This window comes from Hemiscyllium ocellatum, chromosome 18 (assembly GCF_020745735.1).
Source record: "Hemiscyllium ocellatum isolate sHemOce1 chromosome 18, sHemOce1.pat.X.cur, whole genome shotgun sequence".
Lineage (NCBI taxonomy): Eukaryota > Metazoa > Chordata > Chondrichthyes > Orectolobiformes > Hemiscylliidae > Hemiscyllium > Hemiscyllium ocellatum.
Window position 1 is genome coordinate 13,397,472 of NC_083418.1, and position 19,172 is coordinate 13,416,643.

Genomic DNA, 19,172 nt, shown 5'->3' on the forward strand with positions numbered 1-19,172 from the left:
AACGTCTTTCCTGGCTGACTTGTAACTCTCAAGTGCCTTAACTGAGCCCTCACACCTCATCCTAAACTAAGCCTTCTTCCTCTTGACAAGAGATTCAACTTCTTTACTAAACCACAGCTCCCTCACTCAACAACTTCCTTCCTGTCTGATAGGTACGTACTTCTCCAGGACCTGCAGCAGCTGTTCCTTGAATAAGCTCCACGCTTCAATTGTGTCCATCCCCTGTGGTTTCCTTCCCAATCTTATGCATCCTAAATCTTGCCTAATCGCATCATAATTGCCTCTTCCTCCAGCAATAACTCTTGCTCTGTGTTGTATACCTATCCCTTTCCATTGCTAAAGTAAACATAACTGAACTGTGGCCATTATCACTAAAGTTCGCTGGTCAGGTTTATTTCCCACTACCAAATCCAATGTGACCTTGCCCCTTATTGGCTTGTCTATATACTGTATCAGGAAACAATCCTGCACACATTGGACAAAAACTGACCCACCTAAAGTACTCAAACTATAGTATTTCCAGTCAATATTTGGAAAGTTAAAAGACCCCATAACAACTACCCTATTACTCTCGCTCCCATCCAGAATTATCTTTGCTATCCTTTCCTCTACATCTGGAGTTTGCACGTTCTCTCCGTGTCTGCGTGGGTTTCCTCCCACAGTCCAAAGATGTGCGGGTCAGGTGAATTGGCCATGCTAAATTGCCCGTAGTGTTAGGTAAGGGGTAAATGTAGGGGTATGGGTGGGTTGCGCTTCGGCGGGTCGGTGTGCACTTATTGGGCCGAAGGGCCTGTTTCCACACTGTAAGTAATCTAATCTAATCTAATCTAATCTAATCTCTGGAACTATTCAGAGGCCTATAGAAAACTCCCCAACAGGCTGATCTCTCCTTTCCTGTTTCTAACCTCAGCCCATATTACCTCAGTAAACAAGTCCACAAACTTCCTTTCTGCTACCGGTGAGGTAAAATGGACATTTCTGAGGCCTTCCTGTGGAAGGTGGCATCATCAGAACAGATGGAATAGTTTTTGACCAAAAAAATGTTTTTGTTTGTGTGTGTGTTCTAGATTATTTATAGGGATTCATATTTATACTTTCGTGTTCAAAACTTGGTATGGTTCATGGATCTTTTATTCTGAGTCTAACATAGAGAAAGGTGTCAATTTGGATGTGACAGTTCATGGAGTAGTGGAAGTTGAGGAAGACAGTCCTCTCATCCCATCCTACTGTAACAATAACAAATATGAGATTTTACACCTCTGTGTGGTTTAGCTAGTCACAGTAAATTTGGGCAGACCAATGTTAATACCTAAGACATCGAAATGCAAATGGGAAAAATTTTGGCAGATGAAGTATAATGTGGGAAAGAGTGAGATGTCTACTTTGACAAGCAAAATTAGCTTTGTGGTAGAAGACAAATGATCGTGGTAGAAGACTGGTTGTGTGACTGGAGGCCAGAGACTAATGGTGGTCCATAAACATCAGTACTGAGTCCCTTATTGTTTGTGACATATATAAACAATATAGAAGAAAATGTGGAGGTAAATATGAGTAATTTTGCAGATGACTCAAAGATTGACCAGATGGTTGACAGTGAGGAAGATGATCTTTGATATTGGGAGAATATAAATGGATTGGTCAGTTGGGCAGATCCACAGCAGATGGAATTTCACCCTGATAAATTTTAACCCTGATAAAAAGAGGTAATACACTTTGGAAGATGGAAGACGACAAGGGAGTGCTTAATGAATGGCAAATCATGAGGGAGCTCAGAGGAATAAAGGAATATTGGGGTGCTTGTCCACAGATTGCTGAAGCTACCAGGACAGCTTAAAAGAGTACTTACGAAAGCGTGCAGGACACTTGCCTTTATCAGTCATGACATAGATTGTAAGAGCAGGGAGGTCATGTTGAAGCTGTACAGAACTTGGTTAGACCACAGTTGGAGTACCTTGTGCAACTCTGGTTGCTGCATAACAGGATGATATGATTGCACTGGAGAAGGGGCAGAGGAGATTCTCCAGGAAGTTGCTATAGATGGAGTAGTTTAGCTATGAATAGTAGCTTGGAAAGGTTGGGTTGTTTTCAAGGCTATGGACTAAGTGCTGGAAATTGGGCCTCATGTAGATTGAGAATAGTTTCTGTTGGTGCAGACTAGGAGTCATACAGATCTACAGCACAGAAAAAGGCCCTTTGACCTGTCAAGCCTACAACACTCAAAATCAAGTACTTAACTATTTTAGTCCTATTTTCCAGCATTTAGTCATTGGTTTGTACATCTTGACGCTGCAAATGCACATATGAATATTTCTTAGATGTTATGTGAGTTTCTGCCCCTACCACCCTTACAGGCAATGCATTGTAAATTCGCACTACCCTCAGTGATTTATTTTTTACCTGACATCCTTCAAAGCTCTTACATACAGTCATACAGGTCTACAGCATGGAAAACAGGCCCTTCAGCCCCACTTGCTAATGCCACCCAGTTTTCACAACTCAACTAGTCCCATTTCCCTGTGTTTGGTCCATATCCCTTCATACCTATTCCATTCATGTACCTACATAAATGACAAAATTGTACTTGCTTCCACCACTACAGTGGCAGCCTGTTCATGCCCAAAAATCATGAAAAAATATCCCTCCGGAGTCTTTTATATCTTTCCCATCTCACCTTAAACCTATGTCCTCTAGTTTTAGAGACCCTTACCATGGGCAAATGCTGTTGGTTATCTGCTTTATCCATGAGTCTCATGATTTTATAGACCCATTTAAGGTTACCCCTCAGTCTCCTATGCTCCAGGGAAAAAAGTCCCATCTTATCCAGCCGCTCCTTAAGACTCAAACCTTCCAGTCCATGTAGCATCCTAGTAAAGCATTTCTGCGCTCTTTCTAGTTTAATAATATCCTTTTTATAGCAGGGTGACTAGAACTGCATGCAGCACCCAAATGTATCCTCACCAACATCTTGTATAGCTGCAGCAATGTGTCCCAACTATTATACTATATGACCAAAGAATTATACTATCTGACCAAAGAAAGCAAGTATGCCAAAAGCCTTCTTCTCACCCTGTCTACCTTTGACTCCACTGTGAACCTATACCCCAGGATCTCTTTGTTCTATAACACCCCCACGGCCCTAGCATTAACTTTGTAACTCCTGCCTTAGTTTGAATTAGCAAAATGCAACACCTTGCATTTATCTAAATTAAACTACACCTGCTCCACCTGCCATCCTCAGCCCACTGGCCCAGTGATCAAGATTTTGCTATATTCCAAGGGATCACAAATTTATAGGAGTAAAGGTGGTCTGGTTGGCTAGTTGACTCGGATTAACCAAGACACTACCAGGGAGAAAATAATGGAAAACTAAAAGCTCCTAAGGCCTCTAAATAATTTTAAAAGGCACAAGTTTTGACCAGATTCCATGTGCAGAGAAAGGTTCCTTGGCTATATGAATGTTGCTTCTAGCAAGTAAAAATACTATGAATTTATCTTAAACTAGTTTTCGGTGTGGCTGTTAGCACCATAGAGGTTATTCAGCAAGTTGATAGCTACAGTAACAGCCAGTTTTAGATAACCAGTCGAGTTTGTAACCTGACTCACTTTCTAGAAGCAGAATACATTTCCACTTCATGACCTGCTCTCTGCAAACAAAAGGAATACATTAAAGCCTTGTACTTTAAATCGATAGTCTCAGGTCTTGGGCACATACTGTTTCCTTATGTTTTTTCCATAGCATGCTTGTTAAATTGACTTGTCAACCAATCAGGTCAGGCAGCATCCAAGGAGCAGAAGAATCAACATTTTGGGCATAAGCCCTTCATGAGGAATTGCCTGAAACATCGATTCCCCTGTTCCTTGGATGTTGTCTAACCTGCTGTACTTTTCCAGCACGACAGTCTTGACTCTGATTTCCAGCATCTGCAGTCCTCACTTTCTACATGTTAACTGAAGTATACTTCAGCTTATCCTGAAGTATAAGCTGTCAATCATTTGAATGTGGCATTTTTGATTTTGGCCTGATTAGTGAAAGACAAAATCTTCGACAAATTTCTTTCTTTAGCAGTATTCAAGTTCTGTATTAGCAAGTAATTGTGAGAGGTGGGGGTCATTGAGTCATAGAGATGTACAGCACAGAAACAGACCCTTCTCTCCAACTTGTCTATGCCAACGAATCTACTCCCATTTGTCAGCATTTGGCCCACACCCCTCTAAACCCTTCTGATTCATATACCCATCCGGATGCCTTTAAATGTTGTAATTGTACCAGGCTCCACTATTTTCTCTGGCAGACCATTCCATACAAGTACCACGCTCTGTGTGAAAAAAGTTGCCCCTTAGGGCCTTTTTGTATCTTGCCCCTTTCACCCTAAACCTATGCCCTCTAGCTTTGGACTCACCCACCTCAGGGAAAAGATTTTGCCTATTTGTCCTATCCGTGCTCCTCATGATTTTACAAACCTCTATAAGGTCACTCCTCAGCCTCCAATGCTCCAGCGAGAACACCTGCAGCCTATTCAGCCTCTCCCTGTAGCTCAAACCCTCCAACATCCTCATTAATCTTTTCTGAACCCTTTCAAGTTTCACAATATCCTTCTTATAAAGAGGGAGACTGGATTGCACACAATGACCTGTACAGTCACAACATGACCTCCCAATCCTGTACACAATGCACTCATCAATAAAGACAAGCACACCAAATGCCTTCTTCATTGTGACTCTATTTTCAAGGAACTATGACCTGCATTCCAAGGTCTCTTCATTCAGCAATACTCCCCAGGATGCTACAGTAAATGTATAAGTCCTGCTCTGATTTGCCTTTCTAAAATTCAGTACAGTACATTTATCTAAATTAAACTCCATCAACTAATCCTCAATCTGGCCCATCTGATCACGATTCTGTTCTGCTCTGAGGTAACTTTCTTGGCTGTCCACTACATCACCAACTTGAGTGTCATCTGCAAACCTACTAACCATATCTCCTATGCTCACATCTCAATCATTTATAGAAATGACAAAAAACAGTGGACCCAGCACTGAACTGTGTGACATACAGGCCTCCAGTCTGTAAAGCAACTCTCCAACACTTTCAAGCCAGCTCTGTATCCAAATAGCCAGTTCTGCCTCTATTCCATCTGACCCAATCTTTCGAAACTGTCTACTCAATCTACCATGAGGAAGCTTGTCAAAACCTTACTGAAGTCCACATATATCGCATTTACCATTCTGCCATCATCAATCCTCTTAGTTACTTCTTCAAAGACTCAATCAAGTTAGTGAGACACAATTTCCCATGCACAAAGCCATGTCAACCATCCTTAATCAATCCTGTCCCTCAGATTCCCCCCAACAACTTGCCTACCACTGATGCCAGGCCTACCAGTCTATAGTCCCCTGGCTTTTCCTTATCATCTTTCTTAAATAGTGACATCACGTTAGCCAATTTTCAGTCTTCTGGGACCTCACCTGTGGCTATCAATGATACACATATCTCAGCAAGGGACCCAGCAATCTCTACCCTCACCTCCCATAGAGTTATAGGGTACACCTGATCAGATCCTGAGGATATATCCAACTTTATGTATTTTAAGACATCCAGCACCTCCTCCTCTGGAATATGGACATTTATCTAGTTATCACTCCATATTTCCCCACATTCTTTATATTCCATGTCCTTCCCCACAGTAAACACTGATGCAAAATACTTGTTTGGTATCTCCTCCATCTCCTGCAGTTCCACATATAGGTGAACTTGCTGATCTTTCAGAGGCTCTATTGTCCCCAATTACCCTTTTGGCCTCAATGTATTTGCAGAATCCCCTTGAATTCTCCTTAATAGTATTTGCTAAAGTTATTTCCTGTCACTTTTTTGCCCTCCTGGTTTCCCTCTTAAGTATACTTCTACTGCCTTTATACTCTTCTGGGATTAGATCAGATTCCCTACAGTATTGAAATGAGCCCTTCGGCCCAACAAGTCCACACTGACCCTCCAAAAGAGTAACCTACCCAGACCCATTCCCCTACCTTATGTTTAATCCTGACTAATGCACCTAACATTATGGGCAATTTATAGTTAGCACCTAACCTGCACATCTTTGGATTGTGGGAGGAAACTGGTGCACCCGGAGGAAATCCACACACACACTGGGGAGAATGTGCAAACTCCACACAGATAGTCACCCAAAGTGGGAATCAAACACAGGTCCCTGGCACTGTGAGGTAGCAGTGCTAACCACTGAGCCACCGTGATGCCCTAATTGATCTCTGCTGTCTATGTGCTTTCTTCTTATTCTTGAACAAAACCTCAAGTTCACTAGTCATCCAGCAACCTTTTCACCCTAAAAGGAACAAACTGTCTCTGAATTCTCATTCTCATTGTTGAAGGCTTCCAATTTACCAGCTGTTTGTTTTCCTGTGAATGTTAGGCTCTTTTCCTGAGGTTTCACACGCGAGATGCAATTCGCTCACACCAACTTCTGTAAAGAGTTAAAGTTTATTAAAGCCTGTACAAGTTAAGTGACCTCTTTAGCCCTCTTCACAGAAGTCGAGTCAAAAGAGGCCCCAAACAAAGGAAACACATCCCCTTTATACAGGTCAGTTGGTAATGCTCACATGTACTCCAGCCCACTCCTCCCATACCCACATTACCCAGGTACAATGGTAGGATGAGGTCATCCTCAGAGACTGAGGATGAAATGCAAATGTCCTAATCCTGGGGAATCGTTATGCAAATGATTTCCTGACTCTGTGACTCCCCAAGACAATGTGGGTGCGATATACTTCATTATCAGGGGATGATCATACAAATGAATTTAATTGGCTGGAGGATGGCTATGAAAGCATTTATGAATGGAATTGACAGAATGAGAATTTAATTTGATAATAGTAGTAGGACAGTAGTAAATGGCTGCTCAAATGAAGTGTGGATTACAATGGATAGTCATCTAAATTACTGCATGCTGTCTGTGAGACAGAATGTCACACTGCCACCCCATCCTGCTACTTCCAGAATGTTCAGCTTCTTGGAGAAAGACATTACAGTTTAACTCTTTAACATTACATTAAGGTCCAGAGAGATAGTACAATTCAATTTTTTAACATTACATGAACATCCACCCCAAATGAAGTTTTGAAAGTTCTTGCCTAATACCATCAAAATTGGCCTTCCTCCAATTTAGAAATTCAACTTTTAGTTCCATCCTATCCTTTTCCATTACTATTTAAAAACAAATAGGATTATGGTCAACAGGGCCAAATTGCTCCTCTAATGACACCTACCCTGCCTTATTTCCCAAGAGTAGGTCATGTTTTGCACTTTCTCTTCTATGTACATCCACATACTGTATCAGAAAATTTTGTTACACACACTTAACAAATTCCTCTCCAATCAAGCTCTTAACACTGTGGCAGTCCCAGTCTTAGTTTGAAAAATTAAACCCCCTACCATAACCACTCTATTATAGACACAGATAACTGAGATCTCCTTACAAATTTGTTTCTCAATTTCCCACTGTCTATTGGAAGATCTATAGTCCAATCTCAAAAAGATGATCATCCCTTCCTTACTTCTCAGTTCCACCGAATAACTTAGTTCCACCTGGACATATTCGCAGAAAAATCCTCCCTAAGTACAGCAGTAATGTTATCATTAATCAAAATATCACTCCCCCTCCTCTCTTGCTCTCCTTACTATTCTTCCTATAGCTTCTATACCCTACAACATTAAGCTGCCAGTCCTGTCCATCCCTGAGCCAGGTCTCTGTAATTGCTATAGAACATAGAAAATAGAACATTACAGCACAATACAGGTCCTTCAGCCCTTGATGTTGTGTCACCCCATGTAACCAATCTGAAGCCCAACTAACCTACACTATTCCATTCTCGTCCATATGCCTACCTAATAACCATTTAAATGCCCATAAAGTTGTGAGTCTGCCCCTATTACTCTTTGAGTAAAGAAACTACCTCTGATATCAGTCCTGTATCTTTCACCCTCAATTTGAAGCTATGCCCCCTCGTGCTAGCCATCACCATCCTAGGAAAATGGCTCTCACTGTCCATCCGATCTAACCGTCTGATTATCTTATATGTCTCAATTATGGTACCTCTCAACCTTCTTCTCTCTAACAAAAACAGCTTCAAGTCCCTCAACCTTTCCTTGTAAGACTTTCTCTCCATACCAGGCAATGTCCTAGTTAATCTACTCTGAACCCTTTCTAAAGCTTCCACATCTTTCCTATAATGTGGTGACCAGAACTGTATGCAATACTCCAAAGCTATGAAATCCCAGTCCCATGTTACCAACCATACCCTCAGTCCATCTACCTTACCCGTTATGCCTCTTGCATTGAAATAAATGCAGTTTATTACCCTACCTCATTCTTTGCTTTGTTCTTGCCTGCCCTGACTGTTTGACTTATTCCTTTTCCCAACTGTATCAGTTTCAGACTGCTTTCTTTCTTCCCTGTCTCCTTAGATTGCAACCCCCGCCTTACTAGTTCAGATTATCTGGAATAGTTCCAGTCCCTGAGCCAGAAGCTCCAGGTTTGAATCCCATTCCAGAATGTGAAAGCAAGTATGTTCATAGAATGGTCAAATTGGCATTAACTGCAAATCTTTTTAATACATGTGAGTGGCAGGCAATGAGAATGACAGATTCATGGTCAGTTCTCACCATCCATGGCTCCAGACCATTAAAATGTAGACAGAAGTACATGTTGCCACAGCAATTTGACCCTCAACACCACAAATTGCAAACAAAGCTTTATGTTGCAAGGTCTAATGACTTCACATCAATTATATTGGTGGTTATAGGCAAAGTTGTTAGCAAAACTATGATTGTGTTCTTCTACTGCCAGTTAATTCTGCTGAGAAGAAACTGAACCACAAATTAATAAACAAGTACATTAAAAATACGTTGTTACTTATCTTAATGGAACAAGTTTATGGAACAAGTTTTTCTTGAATCATTCTCCAGTGCATAATAAGATCTCCTTTAATAGATAAAATATCCCCAAGGAGGATAAACAAATAAAGATAAACTGATACACTCAATAATCTATCTTCTCAGGAACGTGTAATAATGTTCGGAGTGATGACTGTATATTGCCCAATGGAAAGCCTGCAACCACCTGTTCTGAAATGGCTGAATACTGGCAAGTCAAAGATTCCAACAAGCCAAACTGCAATGGACCATCTTCACTACCTACTCTAAGACCTCAAGTTACAGTCAGTCCCCAAACAACGCAAAAGCCTTGTAACTCTAATTCTCTTTGCAAGCTCATTACAAGCAAGTAAGATGTTGTACTGTCTTACATTATCTGAGATATTTTTAAGATGAGAAATTTTTAATTTTTGATTAGTCAGTGAACTAAATAACATACTAAAAGAAGCTTATGCAAATGTTTTGGTATTTTTCATGAGTTTTACAACTTTATATTAGCAATCCAGAGATTTGTGATTTTTTTTGTGAAGTGATAATTGCAAGTTTAGATTGTAATGAAATGTTCTCAAGCAAGAGCATTTAAAGATCCAGACAATATAACCATTATTTAGTGAGATCTTCTCTTTACTTGATGGCTTGAACATTAGATAATACCGATAATGTGAAACTCTCGTTAGCTAATAACTAGGATTAAATATCACACCATAGTTTAGGACATAGCAAGTTTTGAGAAGATTTTTAGTTCAGGTTGAGGTTCTGGTTGTAGGTTTGCTCTCTGAGCTGGAAGGTTCATTTCCAGACGTTTTGTCACCCTACAAGGTAACATCATCAGTCGGTCTCCGGGTGAAGCACTGTTGATAATTCCTGCATTACCTAGTAGGGTGATAAAACGTCTGGAAATGAACCTTCCACCTCAGTGAGCAAACCTACATCCAGTTTAGGATATGTTTAGTTAACACAGTACTTCATCAGGGCATTTAATAGATCTGTGAGACAAAAATAGATTCAAAACCAAAGAAGGATGTACTTGGACAGGTGAAAAAATGTCTTGAACAAACTGGTTGATTTTAAGCAGATAGTGGAAGATGAAAGTGATTTGTGGTGAGGACTTAAGAGAACAGCTTCAGTTTTATTTTAAATATTCAGCTGCAGCAAGTGCAATTCATTGAAGACTAAATATCAGTCAAACAGTCTAATAGTATAAAGTTTTGGCTGTAACATACATCCAGGTATCATTAATATACATATGGAAAGTGACCCCATGCTTAGGATGAGGAAGCTTAGATTCTTAGTCAACAGCTGCATTGTCATGCTTGGTAGAAAAAGAAAGTATGACGGTGAATCAATCAACAAGAGTGAAAACCAACATGAGCTACCTACTGATATGGACAACTGAACAAATGCACTCGAGGAGAATGTACGCTAGTTTGGAATTGTCATTTTAGTGCTTTGGCAGGGTGGACGATGGTAGTATTTTTCCTCTGGGTTTGCTGATCCTGAAACCAGGGCGCACAGTCTCAGGATAAAGGGTAGGTAGTGCAAGGCCAAGGTGAGGAGGAATTTCTTCACTCAGGATGGTGAATCTTTGCAGTTCTATATCCCAGAAGGTTATGGAGAGGCAGTGACATGTTTGGACAGTGCAGGGAGCTAAGAGAAAGTGAGGACTATAGATGCTGGAGATCAAGAGTGTGGTGCTGGAAAAGCACAGCAGCTCAGGCAGCATTGAGGAGCAGGAAAATCGTCATTTCGGGCAAAAGCCCTTCATCAGGATTGAACAAGGAGCTGCTAGAGAGAGAGAGAGGGTCAGGATGTATGACATTAGGAAACTGGTCATAGACTTTGCAAAATAAAGGGAATTTGGAGTTTGTAAAGAATACTGGCAACAATACTTATTAAAAACAAAACTGCAAGAATATGTCATTTGAGAATGAAAGTGAAAATTATGGTTTTGAAAAGGAAAAGAACAATGCCTCATCAGAAAGAGTTATTTACAATGTCATCGACACTGAATCCAGGAGTGGAGGAGGGATAGATGCTCAGCAGTTTATTGAGAAAGAAATCTAGTGAGGAGATGAGTCTGAAAACTGTAAAACATAATTTGTGCAACAAAAATACCAAAGGTTGAAGAAGATTCAGCATGTGTGGAAGAAGTCTACTTTGCATGTAACCCATTCTGCACTTGATCAAGGGATACCTAATGATTGAGTGTAAAGTGAGCTTTACTCTGCAACTATACCATGCATTGTAACAAGAGTAAAAACATTCAAAGTCTCACAGGAAGGCTCATGAATTATACCTTTTCCAGATTGTTTACAGAATGTCATGATCGCGTTTCACCAGACAATTATTATCAGGCGTGTGTGCATGATGAATGTCGAATGCCAAGTACCTCAGTGATATGTGCAAGCTTGCAAACCTATGCATCTGTCTGCATGTCACACGGTATCTGCATCGATTGGCGGAATTACACAAATGGGGCATGCTGTAAGTATTATGTGGTTACAAAATATTACATTGCATTCACAGCAGAAAACAGCTGGTCCAACAGGTGTGTGTGGATGTTCATATGCCACACAGGCCTCCCAACACCCTTCTTCATCCAACCCCATCAACATATCCTTTCAACCCTTCTGAAGTAGATTACATGAAATTTGTTAGGCTTTGAGTAAGTAAGTATTAAGATAAAAAAGCAGAATCCAATAATCGCATTGTATTTGAACTTTCAAAACAAAATGTCACATAATGGGTTATTACATAAAATTAAAACTGACAAATTTGGAAAAGGAGGCAATATTCAACATTCATTGAAGTTTGCTTCAAGAATGGAAAACAGAGAAGAAGAAGGTCGATAGAAATTTAGCCATGAAGGTACAGCAAACAGTTAGTAAGGAAAAGGGTGGCACGGTGGCTCAGTGGTTAGCACTGCTGCCTCACAGGACCATGGTCCTGGGTTCGTTCCCGCCTGTCTGTGTGGAGTTTGTATATTCTCCCTGTGTCTGCGTGGGTTTCCTCGGGTGCTCCGGTTTCCTTCAACAATTCAAAAGATGTGCAGGTCAGGTGAATTGGCCATGCTAAATTGCCGACAGTGTTAGGTGTAGGGGAATAGGTTTAGGTGGGTTTCTCTTCAAGGGGATGGTGTGGACTTGTTGGGCCGAAGGGCCTGTTTCCACACTAGAGAATCTAATCTAATCTAAAAAATACTATGTTGGCCTTTATTACATGTGGATTGGAATAACAAATAAATAAGTCATGGCATTTTGCCTTCCTAACTGCCTGCTGTACCTTCATGGCTAAATTTCTATAGACCTTGCATGAGTACACTCATATTTCTTTGAATATCATCACTTATCAAGTATTCTGCTTTTCTATTATTACCAAAGTAAATAATTTTATACTTCCCACACAATCCATCTACTGCATTGTTGCTTAAGCACATCACGACTTAACATTTCTTTGCAGCCTTTTTGTGTCCTGTCCACAACTCCCCTTTCTATTTAGCTTAATATCATCAGCAAACATAAATGCATTAAAAATTAATTTTCCAAATAGATGGTTGTCGCTAACTGGTAAAAGCATTGCCCTAAGAAATGAACCAGTGAAGGCTATCATCTATTTTTGTTGAATTGAAACAGACACAGTGTTCTTTCTGACAGCAAAAAAATGGGACTCTGAGTATATAACTGCATAGCTTCCAGTAAATGCAAGTGCTCATACTGCTAACCCAGCTAACAATCTTAAATTAGTTACTGTCCTAATTCTTTACACACATAAAATTCAACGAGCCTATGCTTGCAAAACTCAAAATACAATGTCTAACATTAGATGTTAGTCTGTGACTGAACCACATTAGGTAAATAATCCTGAATTTGGCAATTAACTGTCACATCATTAATTGATGCATTCATCATGGCAAAGCTTTTACTAATTAGACCTTAATTACCAAATAATCAGCAATATCCTCTCATACAGAATAATATTTTTTTCTTCATTTTGATATTTCTTCTGAATTTTCTTAATTAGTCCAAGACAAAGATCTTCAATAGATGTATCTATTCTCAGCAATAATCTTCAAATTATTTTTCTCTATTTATTATTATGACCTTATTTGCTAATGAAAATGTTTTATAAAGTCTTATACTTTCTAACAAAAACATATTTTGCCAGATTGTAATTCTGTTGCCATATTTTGTTCCCTCATCAAATGTTTCTACATTCTTCCATACATTCTCCTCACAGCTTACTTCCCACTTATCTTTGTGTCATCAGCAAACACAGATAGTTACAAAGTTCCTTCTTCTAGATTATTCAAGTCATAGGGTCAAGTAGCACAGAATCAGGCCCTTTGATCCAAACTGTCCATGCCTAGCATAATCCCAAACTAAACTAGTCCCACTTCCTGTTTGGGGGTGCAGGTGCATAGTTCCTTAAAAGCAGAGTCACAAGTAAACAAGATGGTGATAGTGTTTGGCACACTTGACCTCATTGGTCAGAACACAGTTTAGTTGTTGAGGCTTCACGCTGCAGCTGTACAGGATATTGGTGAGGCTACTTTTAGAATACTGTAATCAATTCTGGTTGCCCTTCTATAGGAAGGATGTTGTTAAACTTGAGAGTGTGCAGAAAAGCTTTACAAGAATGTTGCCGACACCAAAAGGTTTGAGTTATAAGGAGAAGTTGAATAGGCTGAAGGTTTTTCCCATGGGGTATCAGAGGCTGAGGGGTGACCTAATAGAGGTTTATAAAATCATGAGGAACAGGATAAAAAACAAAGGTCATTTTCCTAGGGGAGGAGAGTCAAAAACTAGAGGGCTTAGGTTTAAGCTGAGAGGGGTAAGATTTAAGCACAACCTGGAGATAACCTTTTCATACAGAGCGTATTGTTTGCATGGAACTAGATGCTAGAGGAAGGTACAGTTATGATATTTTAGATTCCCTACAGTGCAGAAACAGGCCCTTCAGCAACCAATCCACACCAACCCTCTGAAACATAACCCCCCAGACCCATTTCCCTCTGACTAATGCACCTAACACTATGAGCAATTTAGCATAGCCAATTCACCTAACCGGCACATTTTTGGACTGTGGGAGGAAACCCACACAGACACAGGGAGAATGTGCAAACTCCACACAGTCACACAAGGCTGGAATCAAACCTGGGACCTTGGTGCTGTGAGGCAGCAGTGCTAACTACTGAGCCACCGTGGTATTGGTACATAAATAATAAGGGTTTTGAGGGATATGAGCCAAATGCTGACAAGTGGGACTAAATTAGATTGGGGTGTCTGGTCGGTTAAACTGAACCATCAGCAGACGGTGAGACTGAAGGGTCTATTTTTGTGCTGTATGATTTTATGATTCTAATTGTACAGAGTCTTTATTAAAATGTCGATCTGTAAAATTGCTGATAGACTGACAGGAATCTTTATTTCTTATTTTTTTCAATACAGCTTTTAATTGTCCTTTAAACAAAGTTTACAAAGCATGTGAAATCTTTGAAGAGGAACTTACATGCACTTCAAGGTTTGTTAAAGGCATAGAAAATGATATTGTGTTATTTTTAAAAGTTTTAAATTACTGTTCCCACCAGTTATGATTAATGTAATCCACTAATAAATATATAATATTTTTTAAGCAATTCAGATTTGACTGATCTTAACTTATCAGAAGGATGTTTCTGCCCAAAAGGTACCATTCTTTTCAGCCCTGACACTGATCTGTGTGTTAATAAATGTGGTAAGAATTTCTGCTCATTCTCATTTTTCCTGTTTTCTGTACTTCTTTGGATGTCTTCTCTCATTTTTTGTGTCTCTTCTGTAATTCTAAGGACTTTCTTTTTAAGGTTGCATTGGACCTGATGGATTACCTAAAGAGGTAAGCAGATTTCAATTATAATTTGCTCATGAATATGTATTTTATCACTTGAATAAGATTAACAGGCATTTGAACCACTGTAATGGTTTGAAATGCACTGAGCTACATGATTTTCACAACTAATTGAACTGGCTTACTACACACCTCAACTCCTACAATCTTTTGTTTAAAGCTCTTTGAAATAACTGAAATTTAAAATGCAGTTGGTGAATGTAGGAATTCGGTGAGATAGAGTTAGGAAATGCTGTTTGACAGATAAAATGGCTAAATTAGACTGTGGGCTACAAAATAGTAAAGACTGAAAATATATAATTAAATTAAAATAATTAATAAACAAGGTTGTTACTTAGATTAAAACTATATTGAGATAATTGAATGTTATTCCAGATCTTGAAAACCCGATTAGTTAAATGAAATTCAATAAAAATGGCAGGGCATATTGTAGCTGTAGCATGGGGGACCTGGTGGCTATACTTCAAGGAATTTTGGTTTAGAATAGATGAACTGATTTTCAGATGCTGCAACGTACTAAGAAGGAGAAATTTTCAGATGCTAGTGTAAGGTCATTATTTCAGAATTGATCAGAGAAAGATGTGTGCATTATGAATGAAACAAGTATGTGAATCCAGAAAATAACATTTCTCCAACAGATATGAGGCTCTTGAGGGCAAAGATTAAAAGACAAGCAAACTAACCACTAAACATTGCTAAAAGGAGACAAAATGTTGAAGCTTTTTGTCTTGAACTCGTCAAAACTAGGATGCAAATAACAGAATTGAAGAAAACGAATACTATGTTGTACAGCATGAGTGGTGGATGCTGATTTATTGGGTGATCATTGTCCTGTGATGCAGCAAGAACATCAATTTTAATTCTCAGCCCAGGCAGGTAGATTCTAATTGGTCAGAATGTTAACTTGAATTACAGCAGAGACTGACTGTGTTACGACACGGGGTAAACCCCTTTGGTAATTTAAACCAGCAACACAGAAACAACACCCCGTGCTGTAATCTGTGAAAATTTGAGAGGCAAAGAACTATCCCAAAGTCACTAAAGTACAAAAAAATGTAAGAACTTTATTCTTTTAAGTTTAACATAAACTATTAAGTAACAACTATTTACAACTCCTTTCACTAAACCTATCTTTTACCTCCCCCTCTACAAAACTGGTCCAATAAAATCCCCGACTAAGATTTACAAAAAATCAAATTTCAAAACCAGCTGTTGAATCTTCTCTTTGTATTTTCCTCTGTAGATTTTCTCTCCAAGTTGGTGTCAATGCTTTTTTTTTCCGTGCAAACTCCTTCTCCGGACAAGTATCTCTCTGAGAATTCTTACTAGCAGCCTACATCTGTTGGTCCTTTAGCAGTTCTCTTTGTCACTCTTTGCCACTTTGGGTAACTTATTTATACCCCAAAACATCAGAATGTTTCATTGTTAAAATAATAAATTCAAACTTGATTGGAGTTTGGTATCTTGGGACATAAATTCAAATTTGGCCAATCAATTTAAATTATTTTTGTACCCAGGCAACCCAGCTACTCTAGCTGTTTGATCAAATGTTACATTGCTGCCTTATTCAGAACACTTTACTGTGTCAGGTAGTTCTGCTAACTTTTCAACTCTCTTAAAGGTACAGTACTCCTCTACACCATCATAACAACTGTCACTTATGTCCCCTTTTTAATGAATGTACAAATTTCTTTCGCCTACATAAAACAGAGTCTTTTGTATTTGGATATCTAGCTTCTAACATATGCAAATACATTACACTGTGTCCCCAGCTGATGATCCTAAAATCGTTTCCAGTATAACTCTTTCTTAATAAACAATTTCCAATAGCAGAATCACATCTAATAGCACATATATTTTTCTGAAACTTGCAGTTAATAGTTAAGAGCAATAAAAAGGAATGTAATAGTGACGAGAAACAGCATTGTATGGAGGATAGATGTTGTTCTCTGCAGGTCGTAGCATGAGTCCTAACGTTACATAATTGCCTGCACAAGGCTGGCCTTAAAGGTACATCCTGAGGGCTGAAAAGGAACTTGAGTGGAAGATCAACAACAGAGGTAGAACTAAGAAAGAGGCACGAAAGGTGTGGCGCTAGAAATAGCACAACAGGTCAGGCAGCATCCGAGGAGTGGGGGACAGTTGGCATTCGAGCATTCCTGATGAAAGGCTTATGCCTGAAACATCTACTGTCCCGTTCCTCTCCTGAGAAAGAGGCAGACTGGTTAGCTACTAGAAAACAAGGAATAAAAAGAAACAGATTATTTCCAAGTTCGCAGCCCATGACTAATGAGATACCACAAGAATTAGTACTTTCCCCAATGTTTTGGATGTGAGGCTTACATGTAATGTATCCAGATTTGCAGATATGTAAAGTCAGGTGGAAATGTTAGTTGTAAGAAATTTGGAGAAATTGCATTAGTGGGCAAAAAAAAAGTTGATGGATGGAATACAGTGTGGAAGAATGTGAGTTATCCAAACAGAATGTCTGAGCAAAAACTTATCAGTCTGTGAGTTATATGGATTTTAGTGAGATGAGCAGTCGAATTTTATGAAAACCAGCTGATGAAGGAGTAGTGCTCCAAAAGCTAGTGCTTCCGAATAAACCTGTTGGACTATAACCTGGAGCTGAATGACTTTTAACTCCTATAGACGTGCTTAGGATCAAAAAAAGTCAAAGACAACATTAAAGCCTCTTTATCTAAATGAAGATCATGTTGGGGGAATGGGACAAATTGCTTTCCAGAGAACCAGCATAGACTTTGGAAGAATGGCCTTATTCTGTGCTAGACTGATTCTATGTAAAGATTAAAAAACTACAGGGAAAATAAGTCATTGGTGAGAGCAGTTTGTAGATTATTTATGCTAGCTTCACTGTTGCATAGAGGTTTCACTTTTGTATTCTCTAGTGGTAGACTGGTCATTAGCAAAATGTCTGCTATTTCATCCAGACTTATTTCATTAACTGTTTATTTCATCCCCAGTAGTTATTTGCCAATGACTTTCTGTCTCAGTGTCAGATTGAGGAGGCAGTTCCCAAGTCTGCCTGAGCTTGGTGTTGTTTTAAACCACATGTTCGCCATCTAGCCAACTAAGCCAATCAACCCTGCACTGACCATGTTTCACAAAATAATGGGGCTTAGACCATAAGACATAGGAGTGGAAGTAAGGCCATTTGGCCTATCGAGTCCACTCCACCATTCAATCATGGCTGATGGGCATTTCAACTCCACTTACCCGCATTTTTCCCGTAGCCCTTAATTCCTTATAACATCAAGAATTTATCAATCGCTGCCTTGAAGACATTTAGCGTCCCGGCCTCCACTGCACTCTGCTTCAATGAATTCCACAAGCCCATCACTCTCTAGCTGAAGAAATGTCTCCGCATTTCTGTTCTGAATTTACCCCCTCTAATTCTAAGGCTGTGTCCACGGGTCCTAGTCTCCTCGCCTAACGGAAACAATTTCCTAGCGTCTACCCTTTCCAAGCCATGTATTATCTTGTAAGCTTCTATTAGATCTCCCCTTAATCTTCTAAACTCCAATGAATACAGTCCCAGAATCCTCAGCCGTTCCTCATATGTTAGACCTACCATTCCAGGGATCATCCGTGTGAATCTCCGCTGGACACGCTCCAGTGCCAGTATGTCCTTCCTGAGGTGTGGGGACCAAAACTGGACACAGTACTCCAAATGGGGCCTAACCAGAGCTTTATAAAGTTTCAGTAGCACAATGTTGCTTTTATATTCCAACCCTCTTGAGATATATGACAACATTGCATTCGCTTTCTTAATCACGGACTCAACCTGCATGTTTACCTTTAGAAAATCCTCGACTAGCACTCCCAGATCCCTTTGTACTTTGGCTTTACGAATTTTCTCACCGTTTAGAAAGTAGTCCATGCTTGTATTCTTTTTTCCCAAAGTGCAACACCTCGCATTTGCTCACATTGAATTCCATCAGCCATTTCCTGGACCACTCTCCCAAACTGTCTAGATCCTTCTGCAGCCTCCCTACTTCCTCAGTACTACCTGCCTGTCCACTTAACTTCGTATCATCGGCAAACTTCACTAGAATGCCCCCAGTGCCTTCATTCAGATCATTAATATATAATGTGAACAGCTGCGGCCTCATCACTGAACCCTGTGGGACACCGCTTGTCACCGCTTGAAAGAAAGGTACTGCAATAATTGTCAACAACCTTAATCCTCATCTAGACAGGACAAATCATACCGGGAAAAAGATACTTGAGGACACATTCATACAGATCTGTTCAATTGTAATGAGTCAAGATCAATTAATTGTTACTGTAAAATATCTTTCAGTAAAATATGTAGGAGTTACAT

The 19,172-nt window shown here is 39.6% G+C and overlaps 1 protein-coding gene across 1 annotated transcript in view; it reads left to right on the forward strand.

The window, feature by feature from the left end:
* The window catches only part of LOC132824527 (mucin-2-like), a 185,368-nt gene that overhangs the window by 140,630 nt on the left and 25,566 nt on the right, over window positions 1-19,172 (forward strand). Inside the window, exon 34 of the mRNA XM_060839163.1 lies at window positions 9,071-9,256. Within this exon, the coding sequence (XP_060695146.1) occupies window positions 9,071-9,256 (186 nt within the window). The remainder of the gene's footprint in view (window positions 1-9,070; window positions 9,257-19,172) is intronic.